Source organism: Camponotus vicinus, unplaced genomic scaffold (genome assembly GCF_025532165.1).
Source record: "Camponotus vicinus isolate PSW18456_S1 unplaced genomic scaffold, iyCamVici1.0 SCAF_6, whole genome shotgun sequence".
NCBI classification, from domain to species: domain Eukaryota; kingdom Metazoa; phylum Arthropoda; class Insecta; order Hymenoptera; family Formicidae; genus Camponotus; species Camponotus vicinus.
The window spans coordinates 19,004,533-19,017,404 of NW_028141978.1; the positions used below are offsets into that span (position 1 = coordinate 19,004,533).

General features: G+C 33.6%; 2 protein-coding genes across 6 annotated transcripts in view; one reads left to right on the top strand and one right to left on the bottom strand.

The window, feature by feature from the left end:
- LOC145973432 (uncharacterized) overlaps window positions 1-12,872 on the top strand; it is a 234,534-nt gene that overhangs the window by 75,260 nt on the left and 146,402 nt on the right. The window lies entirely within an intron of this gene.
- The window catches only part of LOC145973431 (protein expanded), a 530,479-nt gene continuing 523,129 nt past the window's right edge, over window positions 5,523-12,872 (bottom strand). For all 4 annotated transcript variants that reach the window (XM_083102792.1, XM_083102793.1, XM_083102791.1 and 1 more), the window contains one exon: window positions 5,523-6,708. In XM_083102792.1, coding sequence (XP_082958918.1) covers window positions 6,217-6,708 — 492 coding nt within the window. In that variant the 3' untranslated portion in view covers window positions 5,523-6,216. The remainder of the gene's footprint in view (window positions 6,709-12,872) is intronic.

The window sequence follows — 12,872 nt, forward strand, 5'->3', positions numbered from 1 at the left end:
TGCAAATGAACTTGGGGTCGGAAACGTGTCATTACATCGCTACGGCATACGGAGTGTTCGAAAGAGTCGGGACCTCGAAATATCACAAAAAATAGAAGTTTTACAAAAAATTGTTTCAGACAAAAGTTGTAGGGTGTAAAAAGGTCTGTTTACTCCATACTTATCTCCATAAACAGCAATCATGTCAGCATACTCGTTCCAAGAGTATCGCTCCATGTCGCATTTGGTCAGAAAGAAATAATATCAGAAATCAGAAATAGAATACTTTATTTTCTAGATGATGATTTCAATCGGATACATGCTTTAACAACAGTGCACAACAGTACTGTTTGGAGTACAAACTCAAGTCTACAAAAAAATGAAGGTTTTTATTTGCTTGAATGTCTGTAATAAAAAATGGCCCAAAATATCATACGCATCGGTCAGTTATAAAAGTAGATCCACCATCATTTACCACTTCTACCTTCATTCGCGGATAATAATACGATAGCTACAGTCGTCGACTTATCAGGAAAAACTTTATAACTTCAATAACTTCGAAACGGCTTACTTAAAGTTGGTAAAATTAGTGCTTTGAAAAGGTCTCGAGAAGGGCTACAAGAATATGCAATAAAAAGTGGAGGGTTCCATTTCAAAAATTCAAGGTGGCCTTGTCGTGACCTTGGCGACGCCATCCAAGGTCAAATACATGGCGCCAGTAAATAGACCTTTTTAAATCTTACAACTTTTGTTTGAAACAATTTTTTGTAAAACTTCTATATTTTGTGATATTTCGAGGTCCCGACTCTTTCGAACACTCCGTATACCGTAGCGATGTAATGACACGTTTCCAACCCCAGGTTCAGTTGCAAAAAATGATTCTTAAAAAATATGTAACTTGCAATTGTTAATTGCAAATTACATATTTTTTTTCGAAACAACTATGTGTTTTCTTTACACCAATCGATTCCTCTTATTATTTTGTATACAGGCTTTAGCAAAAGTGTGGAAACCCCTTAATATTTCGAAAAATACGCATTTAAAAAAAAAATGTTTCATATAAAAGTTATAGGGTTTTATGTGGCGCATTACACAGCAACATTATTATGACCTCGAATAGCGTTGTCAAGGTTATGTGAAGGTCACCTCCAACTTTTTAAATGGGACACCCTATATGCTTTTGCATATTCTTGTAGCTTATCTCGAGAGCTTTCCAAAACACTATAATTAAGTTAGTTTTCATTAAGTACTATCCGAGTTATGAGGCTTGAAATCATTTCTTAATTTTACATAAACCATAAAATATCTTGTAAAATATTCATTTTTCGATTATCTTACCTTAATACTTTTATGTACAAAATAATGAGAAGAATCAATTGGTGTAAAGAAAACACATAGTTGTTTTTAAGAAAAAATATGGAATTGTTAATTGCAAATTACATATTTTTTCTTCAAAACAACTATGTGTTTTCTTTACACCAGTTGATTCCTCTCATTATTTTGTACGTAAAAGTATTAAGATAAGATAATCGAAAAATGAATATTTTACAAGATATTTTACGGTTTATGTAAAATTAAGAAATTATTTCAAGCCTCATAACTCAAAAAGTACTTAACGAAAAGGTACTTAATTATAGTGTTTTGGAAAGCTATCGAGATAAGCTACAAGAATATGCAATGACAAATAGTAGGTTCCATTTAAGAAATTGAAGGTGACCTTCATGTGACCTTCAAATAACTCTTCAAGGTCAAACCAATGATACCATCTTATGGCCCCCTCGAAACCAAACAACTTTTGTCTGAAACATTTTTCTTTCCCGGGCTTGGTTTTCGAGTTATTCTCCATTAAAGGTTAAAATGGTCCACCCTGTATATATATATACAGGGTGAGCCATTTTAATTAACGCATGCAATTATTTCGGAAACAAAGCATTTTAGAGAAAAATGTTTCAGACAAAAGTTTTATGGTTTCGAGGGGGCCATAAGATGGTATCATTGGTTTGATCTTGAAGAGTTATTTGAAGGTCACATGAAGGTCACCTTCAATTTCTTAAATGGAATCTATTATTTGTCATTGCATATTCTTGTAGCTTATCTCGAGAGCTTTCCAAAACACTATAATTAAGTACCTTTTCGTTAAGTACTTTTTGAGTTATGAGGCTTGAAATAATTTCTTAATTTTACATAAACCGTAAAATATCTTGTAAAATATTCATTTTTCGATTATCTTATCTTAATACTTTTACGTACAAAATAATGAGAGGAATCAACTGGTGTAAAGAAAACACATAGTTGTTTTTAAGAAAAAATATGGAATTGTTAATTGCAAATTACATATTTTTTCTTCAAAACAACTATGTGTTTTTTTTACACCAGTTGATTCCTCTCATTATTTTGTACGTAAAAGTATTAAGGTAAGATAATCGAAAAATGAATATTTTACAAGATATTTTACGGTTTATGTAAAATTAAGAAATTATTTCAAGCCTCATAACTCAAAAAGTACTTAACGAAAAGGTACTTAATTATAGTGTTTTGGAAAGCTATCGAGATAAGCTACAAGAATATGCAATGACAAATAGTAGGTTCCATTTAAGAAATTGAAGGTGACCTTCATGTGACCTTCAAATAACTCTTCAAGGTCAAACCAATGATACCATCTTATGGCCTCCTCGAAACCAAACAACTTTTGTCTGAAACATTTTTCTCTAAAATGCTTTGTTTCCGAAATAATTGCGTGCGTTAATTAAAATGGCTCACCCTGTATATACAGGGTGTCCTAGACCACCCGTACACCCCTTTTCTTTCAAAAACTAAGCATTTTAGAGAAAAACGTTTTGGACAAAAGTTGTTTGGTTTCGAGGGGGCCATAAGATGGTATCATTGGTTTGACCTTGAAGAGTCATTTGAAGGTCACGTGAAGGTCACTTCAATTTTTTTAAATAGAACACCCTATATATTTTTGTACACTCTTGTAGCTTATCTCGAGAGCTTTCCAAAACACTATAATTAAGTACCTTTTCGTTAAGTACTTTTTGAATTATGAGGCTTGAAATAATTTCTTAATTTTACATAAACCATAAAATGTCTTGTAAAATATTCATTTTTCGATTTTCTTACCTTAATACTTTTATGTACAAAATAATGAGAGGAATCAATTGGTGTAAAGAAAACACATAGTTGTTTTGAAGAAAAAATATGGAATTGTTAATTGCAAATTACATATTTTTTCTTCAAAACAACTATGTGTTTTCTTTACACCAATTGATTCCTCTCATTATTTGGTACATAAAAGTATTAAGGTAAGATAATCGAAAAATGAATATTTTACAAGATATTTTACGGTTTATGTAAAATTAAGAAATTATTTCAAGCCTCATAACTCAAAAAGTACTTAACGAAAAGGTACTTAATTATAGTGTTTTGGAAAGCTCTCGAGATAAGCTACAAGAATGTGCAAAAATATGTAGGGTGTTCCATTTAAAAAAATTGAAGTGACCTTCACGTGACCTTCAAATGATTCTTCAAGGTCAAACCGATGATACCATCTTATGGCCCCCTCGAAACCAAACAACTTTTGTCGAAAACGTTTTTCTCTAAAATGCTTAGTTTTTGAAGGAAAAGGGGTGTACGGGTGGTCTAGGACACCCTGTATATACACTTATATATATATATATATATATATATATATATATATATGTATGTATATATAGGGTATTCGGTTATGTATGTATATTTAGGGTTAAATATAAAACGAAAATCAAGATTAAGAACATTTCGATGAAGGCTTCCTTTTTTTAATTATAAATGTTTAAAAATTCACATAGGCTTGTGTGGAGAAAAATATTGCCGCACCAAATAGATTTTATATTCGTAAATTTTACGTCAACTGCTATGAGGCATGTTTCCATACTTATGTATTACGGTGTATTTTGACAACGACTCTACCGATGTAACGCTCGAGATTGGCGAATCGCTGTGCTTGAGACGGCTTTTATGCGAATTTTCAAATTATTATAACTAAAAAGGAAGCTTCCATCGAAATTTTCTTACTCTTGATTTTCGTCTTATTTTATCATGAAGAATCATTTCTTAAATTTTGTCCTACCTGTTGTAAAACCCTGTATGTACAGGGTGTCCCAGCTATCGTGTGCTAAAGAAAAACCATAAGTAGATCTCGCTCACTTGTGGGGCGCTCTCCAAAACATGATAGCGGCGTGCGGTGCTTTAGCGTTACGTTGATGAGTAAGCCCCGCCCACTGCTTCACCGTGCGCCTAGAATCAAGTAACAATGGGACGGCTTTTCTCGCTGCGCGCTTTTAGTCACGCATATTGGCCGATCTTTTTCAATTATCTCGAAATCTTACGTGATTGTTTGCAAAATGATATAAAACTTTTTAATTCAGTTTAGTGGGATCTACTTAAAATTTTTCTTTCGCACACGATAGCTAGGACACTCTGTATGTATGTGTATGCGTACGTGCGTACGTGCGTGCGTGCGTGCGTGCGTGCGTGCGTGTGTGCGTGTGCGTGTGTGCGCGCGCGCGCGCGTGTGTAGGGTGTTTCTAGTATAGAAGTAGTAGTAGTAGTAGCAATAGTAGGAAAAACGAGTGGTACTAGGTTAAATCCTAATGTCATTAGATCAAAAAGTTCCTCTGTGACTCCCCGTAGTGACGTAATGGATGTTTCTAAATAAGTACGAAATTTTAGGAAATAATTCTTTCTCGAAAATAAAGGTGTTTTTTTTTTTATATAAATATATATCTTATATATCTCTCCCTAAGGAGTTACACTCCTCTAAAGGGGAAATGAAAATTAGATTTTTATTTTTTTTCTCAAAATTTGAACAAGTTAAAAGAATGAAATTTGATAGATGTTTCCTATTATTAAAAAGGATACTTATTAATATTTTTTAATCTTCCCATATCGTTATAAAGGGATGAAACTGACAAGTATTCAATTTTTTATTAGAATTTTTTGACGCACCGAAATATGGTTATTTAACAATATGAAAACAATTAGAAAACTTGAGAAACTCCTTTAGAAACTTTTATTTTTTTTATTATTTTCGTAAAATCCGTAGTCTTCAGAAAGAAAATAAATTACATTATTATGCTACATGGCATAGGTTTCAAGTTACGAGGAGTTGAATTTTAGAATAAAAAAGCAAATAAAATAAAATAGCAGATGTTAAAAAAAATAAAGCAAAAACTAGTATAAAAAAAAAACAAAATCTAATTTTCACTTTTTTGTTCAATTTACTGTGCTCTACGCGCTTACAAGCGTTGGAACAATCTTTATGAGATACTCTGTATATAGTTTACGAGATATTATATTTTAAATTGACATAGTTTTACATAAACTATATAAAATATATCAAACTATTCACCTACCTTCAAGATCAAACTAATATCTGTATCTTTTTCCCTCTTCAAACGAAATTTTTATTTAAAATATTTTTCCTATAATGCGTACTTTAAAAAATAGTGACTTGTAACATTTTAACTGTTACTCTGTATATAAAGAGAGAGAGAGAGAGAGAGAGAGAGAGAGAGAGAGAGAGAGGGAGGGGAAGGGAGAGGGAAGAGAGAGAGAGAGAGAAATCTTTTAATTGAAACACATAAGTTCATATTAACTTTTTCAAGTAATCAACTATTAACCTCTCATATATGATTATCACATATAATGGCCAATAAATTTTATAGTTTGTCCTAACAATGAGCGGGACTAGTGCCGCCTTTATCGGGGCTTATCAATTGAATTTTTATTCATATATATCTGTACCAGTCGTATAATTGAGCAAAAGATCATAAACGTTTGAAGTCCTTAATGCCATAGTTCAACTATTTAACATATTTTATATAAAAAAGCATTTCGTACAAAAATATAATTTATAACAATCAGTTCTATGAAAATGAAGAATGCAGATGATTAAAATATTTCATTTACTAGTGATGAGCAATTTACAATTATTTGAAATTCTCTATCGTTTTAATTTAAAAATTTCGTGAACAAAAATATACGGCGAATAGATAAAATGGCACTCTGAGTCGAAGAAATACGGTTTACCGGAATATTAAACTATGCTATTTAATTTGTTGCATATTTCCTGTATGTTTTACTAGTTACGTTAATGAAACAATAACCTATGATGATATCGGAATTATGAAAAAATATATTTTTATTCGAAATTATGGAAAATTCTATAAATAAGAAAAGAAATATCAAAGATGAATGTTAAGAGTGAGATGTGAAGTTTTTCTTATTGGTTGAAATCTCTGTAATGGAAGTGTTAACTTTAAAAGAATTATTCTTTGTTTCAGAAGGATGCTTATGAGTATTCGTCGAGGACTTCTTAAGTGACTTTTGAATTTGTGTCGTTGATAATCCGCTCACTGGATATTTGTTTCTGTTAGAAATCGCTCCACTGCTGCTCCGCATGCTATTTTTCATGGATGTTGCGTTAGAGGTTTCGCTAGGATGCTTTGGCAAGACAAAGGCTTTTGTCTGCTTCAGCAAGTATTGATCGTTGCACAGTGCAGAAATTAATGGTAAATCTAAGTTGCGACTTTTTTCGCGAAGCGTTCGAATGTCTAACATATCTTTCCTTCCTTCCTCACTATCTTCCATGTCATTGTGGGATTTGCTAGGTTTATACATTTTCGTAGCAATCATCGAAGGAGTTGTTGCCGAAGAAGCTGATGGTAATGGTTGATTTATGTCAAGATTCTAAAACAAATAATATATATATTAAATATCTATAAATTAAATATGCGAAAAATTTGATATTTAATAATTTATATATTGCATTATAGGAAAAAAAATTAATTGACTTAATATTTTTGAAATTTATAATAAACTAAAAGAGAAAAAATAGTTATTTTAATAACTAAACATTAAAAATTTATTAAATATTTGATATCGTAATCTCTAGATTAATTTTATTTTGAAACATTTTATTTCTATTGAAATATTATATATATATATATATATATATATATATATATACAGGGTGTCCCATTTTAAAAGTTCCACCCTCATAACTTTTCAGGATCAACGTTTCAAGGAAAACGACTCCAATAAAAGTTGTAGGGAACAAAGGGGGCTATCTAATAGTGACCTTGGATTCGACATTAAAGGTCATTTTCAAGGTCATTTGAAGGTCAACTTCCGTTTTTTAAATGGGAATTCCTATTTTTTATTACTTATTCTTGTAGCTTATCTCGAGAGCTTTCCAAAACACTATAATAAAGTATCTCTTCATTCAGTACTTTTCGAGTTATGAGGCTTGAAATAATTTCTTAATTTTATATGAACCATAAAATATCTAGTAAAATATTCATTTTTCGATTATCTTACCTTAATACTTTTATGTACAAAATAATGAGAGGAATCAATTGGTGTAAAGAAAAAACATATTTGTTTTTAAGAAAAAATATGTAATTTGCAATTAACAATTCCATATTTTTTCTTAAAAACAACTGTATGTTTTCTTTACACCAATTGATTCCTCTCATTATTTTGTACATAAAAGAATTAAGGTAAGATAATCGAAAAATGAATATTTTACTAGATATTTTATGGTTTATGTAAAATTAAGAAATGATTTCAAGCCTTATAACTCAATAAGCACTTGAGGGAAAAATATTTTATTATAGTGTTTTGGAAAGCTCTCGAGATAAGCTACGAGAATATGCAATAAAAAGTAGAGAGTTTCATTTAAGAAATTGACGGTGACCTTCATATGACCTTCAAATAACTCTTCGAGGTCAAACTAATATCGCCACGTAATACGATACTTGAAACCTTACAACTTTTGTCTGAAATATTTTTGTCTGCCGCGCACAGTTTTTGAGATATTTGGCTGATACGGATGGGACACCCTGTATATATATGTATATATATGTATATATACAGGGTATATATATGTATACAGGGTGTCCCATTTTAACTTGGACAGTAAAATATCTCAAAAACTAAGCCCAGCAAATAAAAATGTTTCAGATAAAAGTTGTATGGTTTCAAGGGGGCCATAAGATGGTACCATTGGTTTGACCTTGAAGAGTCAATTGAAGGTCACGTGAAGGTCACTTCAATTTTTTTAAATGGAATACCCTATATATTTTTGCACATTCTTGTAGCTTATCTCGAGAGCTTTCCAAAACACTATAATAAAATATTTTTCCCTCAAGTGCTTATTGAGTTATGAGGCTTGAAATAATTTTTTAATTTTACATAAACCGTAAAATATCTTGTAAAATATTCATTTTTCGATTATCTTACCTTAATACTTTTACGTACAAAATAATTAGAGGAATCAATTGGTGTAAAGAAAACACATAATTGTTTCGAAAAAAAAATGTAATTGTTAATTGCAAATTACATTTTTTTTTCGAAACAATTATGTGTTTTCTTTACACCAATTGATTCCTCTCATTATTTTGTACATAAAAGTATTAAGGTGAGATAATTGAAAAATGAATATTTTACAAGATATTTTACGGTTTATGTAAAATTAAGAAATTATTTCAAGCCTTATAACTCAAAAAGTACTTAACGAAAAGGTACATAATTATAGTGTTTTGGAAAGCTCTCGAGATCAGCTATAAGAATGTGCAAAAATATATAGTGTTTCATTTAAAAAAATTGAAGTGACCTTCACGTGACCTTCAAATGACTCTTCAAGGTCAAACCAATGGTACCATCTTATGGCCCCCTCGAATACAACTTTTGTCTGAAACATTTTTGTTTTCTGGGCTTAGTTTTTGAGATATTTTACTGTCCAAGTTAAAATGGGACACCCTGTATATACAAGGTGTCCTATGACTGAAGGTCCATACTTTAAGGGCGTGTTGCTGATGCCATTTAGAGTAAAAAAAGTATAATAAACATATGTCCGCAAATGCTTCCTAACAGAAATACAAGTATTGAAAGTTGAATATTTAAAAAAAGAGACATTTAGAAAAGAAGAGTAAGACATTTAATTTAATTTGTTCATTTACAAATTTTGTTCAAAATCCTGCAGATTCAATACAAAGTCTTGCCCTGCGTAAAAGTGATCGAACATTACTCCACCATTCCAGGAGAATTTCTGATTTGTGTTGCCGCATCCATAATTCTGTTAATAAGTTCATACGATACTAAACTAACCGAAAATGTAAACAAAATCAGACCGACAGAAAATGTAAACAATAACAGACTAATAGAAAATGTTTCACATATTTATATTGTGAGCAACTTGCGATCGATACTTCGATCGAACCAATAAATCGACAAGAAGCTCGGGAATTATGATACGGCAGGCGGCACTTCAGCGCGTATAGAACGTGTGCGATTTTATTATACTTGTAATTTTGCCTTTTTCGCGATCTATCCGTCGCTTCGATCAGTCAGTCAGTCGCATCAGCTTGAAACAGCCGCACGCAGTTTCTTTACTTTTTGTTCAAATAGAATAATTATCATTATAGAATAAATCTGTCTTTCATTATTATATGTAGTAGATTTTATTCGCCCTGATTCCTATCAGTTTATGGGCCCAGAGCTCTCAGTGCACTGCGCGAATGTTTAGAGTCAGTGGAGGAAAGGACAAAAGACGTGATAAAAATGGCTACGGCCGCCAGTTTCGCGAACATAGAGAAATTAACGGAAAACAACTACGAACTGTGGAAGGTCCAGATGAAAAGTGTACTGATATTTAACGACCTATGGCAGTACGTTGACGGCACGGAAATAAAACCAGCAGGAAATCCACAAGAATGGGTGAAGAAAGACTCGAAGGCACTGGCATTAATAAATTTGAGTATCACACATGGCCAGCTCAATCAGAGTTAAGAAAGCCACGACGTCGAAGGGAGCATGGGACAGCCTGAAAGCAGTATTTGAATCTCGAGGGCCAGTGAGGAAGGCAGTCTTATACAAGCAATTGCTGAGGATGGAGAAAAAGCCGGACATCACCATGACGCAGTATGTAACCGACTTTACACGGAAAGCGGAGCAGCTTGCAGAAACGGGTATCGAAATACCAAATGAGCTATTATCAATTATGTTATTAGGTTCTCTACCGCCCGAATACGAAAACTTTAGTGTAGCTATCGAGTTACGCGACGAAATACCAACGCTTGAAAATTTAAAATTAAAACTTATCGAGGAAGAAGCGAGACAAAGCGACCACGTTACCAAAACAAACGAGAATAATAGCGATGCATTATTGACAAAAGGACGTTCCGAACGCTCGAAACGTTCGTATCCAAAACCGAAAGATAGTCTTACGAAAGCGAGTACACATAAATTCGCAGGGAAATGTTATAATTGCGGCAAAAACGGGCATATAAGTAGGAATTGTAGAGCGAAATCAAAGCGTAGCGAATCAAACGAAGTTAGCGATGCGATGACCGCGATTGCGTGCAACGCCGAAATTATTAATAAATCAAGAGATTGGTATCTTGATAGCGGGGCGACTAAACATATGAGCAATGACGAGCGAATATTTACCATACTGAAAGACAATAAAGATTTAAAAGTATACACAACCGCGGAACACGTTGCAAAATCAGTCGGTCGAGGTGATATAAAATTAAATGCAAAGATAAATAGATACGTAACAAATTCTATTAAATTGCAAGATGCATTGTATGTACCAGAATTGCGTAATAATCTCTTGTCGGTGTCGAGCGTTACAGACAACGGTTATTCTGTCATATTTAAAGGGAATAGGGCGACCGTCAATCGAGAAGATGGTTCGGTAGTTCTCACGGCTACCAAACGCGATCAGTTATATGTGATTAACGAGAAGAAGGAACACGCGGCGTTCGTGGATAAAAAGAGCGAAACAGATTTATTAAAATGGCATCAAAGATAAGGGCATCTAAATATAAACGATTTAAAAATGATGAAAAATAAATATATGGTTCTTGGCATGAATTTTGTATCAAAAACAAAGGAAATGAGCTGCGAGATATGCGCTAAATGCAAAATTCATGTTCAACCTTTCAAACCGTCATCTAATCGCGAGAAAAATTTGTTAGGATTAGTGCATTCCGATATTTGCGGACCAATGAACGTAGAATCGATCGGTGGCGCAAGATACTTTGTCACTTTCATAGATGACAGTTCTACATACACAACAATCGCAATGCTTCGTAATCGGTCGGATATCCTTCAAGCGTTCAAGGATTACAAACGAAGAGTAGAAAATCAGACTGGTCAACGGATTAAGAAACTTCGAACAGACAATGGAAAGGAATATTTGTCGAAGAATTTTAAAGATTTCCTCAGAGAAGAAGGGGTTCAGCATCAACTAAGTGTTGAATACACACCCCAACAAAACGGAGTGGCAGAACGAGCCAATCGTACATTAGTTGAAATGGCCAGATGTATAATGCTACAAGCGAATCTTCCCGATTCATTATGGGCAGAAGCGATGAATACGGCGACATTTTTAAGAAACAGATGTGCAACGAAATGTCTCGATGGAGTCACGCCATTCGAAGTATGGATGCGACAAAAACCATAAGTAGGTTATTTTAGAACTATTGGCAGCAAAACGATAGTGCTTAATAAAAGGCAAAGAGGAAAAAAGTTTAAACCAAAAGGCGACGAATACTTGTTAGTAGGCTACTCGAAAGAATCGAAAGCATATCGGCTATGGAAATCGGGAACGAAAACTATCATCAAGGCACGTGATGTGAAATTTTTTGAAAGGATCGAGCCTCCTCAGGAATTCTTATCGAGAGGAATTTTTACAATGCCTGACAAAATTATAGAGACAACGAACGAAGAATGCCCGGAATAGCACGATGGAAAACTGAAGACAAAAGCAAAGAAGACACGGAAGACGAGAAAAATGATGATTCGTCAGAAGATACTCAGGTATATGAAGAGGATAATGAGCAACGGCACACATGAGGACCGGGACGCCCCAAAATTATAAGAACTGGTAGACCAGGCAGATCGCGAAAAGCCTATCATCGCAGTGATGAATATTATTCAGAACCAAAGTCCGTACCACAAATGTTGAAACAAGATGATAAAGAAGAATGACTAACCGCCATGAGGAAGGAGTACGATGCGTTGCAAGAAAATAAAACGTGGACTCTCGTACCTAGACCAACCAATAAGAAGATTTTGACGAACCGATGGGTATTCAAGGTCAAAACCAATCGAGATGGTAAAATTGAGAAATATAAGGCGAGACTAGTTGCTCGGGGACACACACAAAAATTAGGAATAGACTATGAAGAAGTTTTTGCTCCCGTAGCAAGATATGAAACTATTCGGACACTACTCGCTGCACCTGTAAACGAAGGAATACACGTGCATCAAATGGATGTGGTTTCAGCATACGTGCAAGGAGAGTTGAACGAAGAAATATACATGGAGCAACCCGAAATGTTTGTTAAGCACGGATGCGAAGAAAAGGTGTGCAAGCTTCTCAGACCTTTGTACGGTCTAAAGCAATCAGGTCGAGAATGGTACAAGAAACTCGATAGTTATATTACAGAAACCGGTGGTAAACGTACATCGGCGGACCCATGTGTTTACGTGTATGGCGAAAATGAAGAACGAATAATTGTCATCATTTACGTTGACGATATTATCTTGGCCTCGAAGAAACTCGACAAACTTGAACTCATTAAAATGAAAATGAAATCAACGTTCAAGATGATGGATCTTGGTCTAATAAGCAATATTCTCGGAATTAACGTGCTACGAGAAGGCAACACTGGAAAAATGCGCCTTTCACAAAAAGGTTACGTCGAAGACTTACTCGCAAGATTTAATATGGAACAAGCAAAAGCAGTGTCAACACCAATCGAATCGAACTTAAAAATTACCAAAGATATGAGTCCAATGACGGAAACTGAAAAACTCGAAATGGAAGATCGACCGTATAG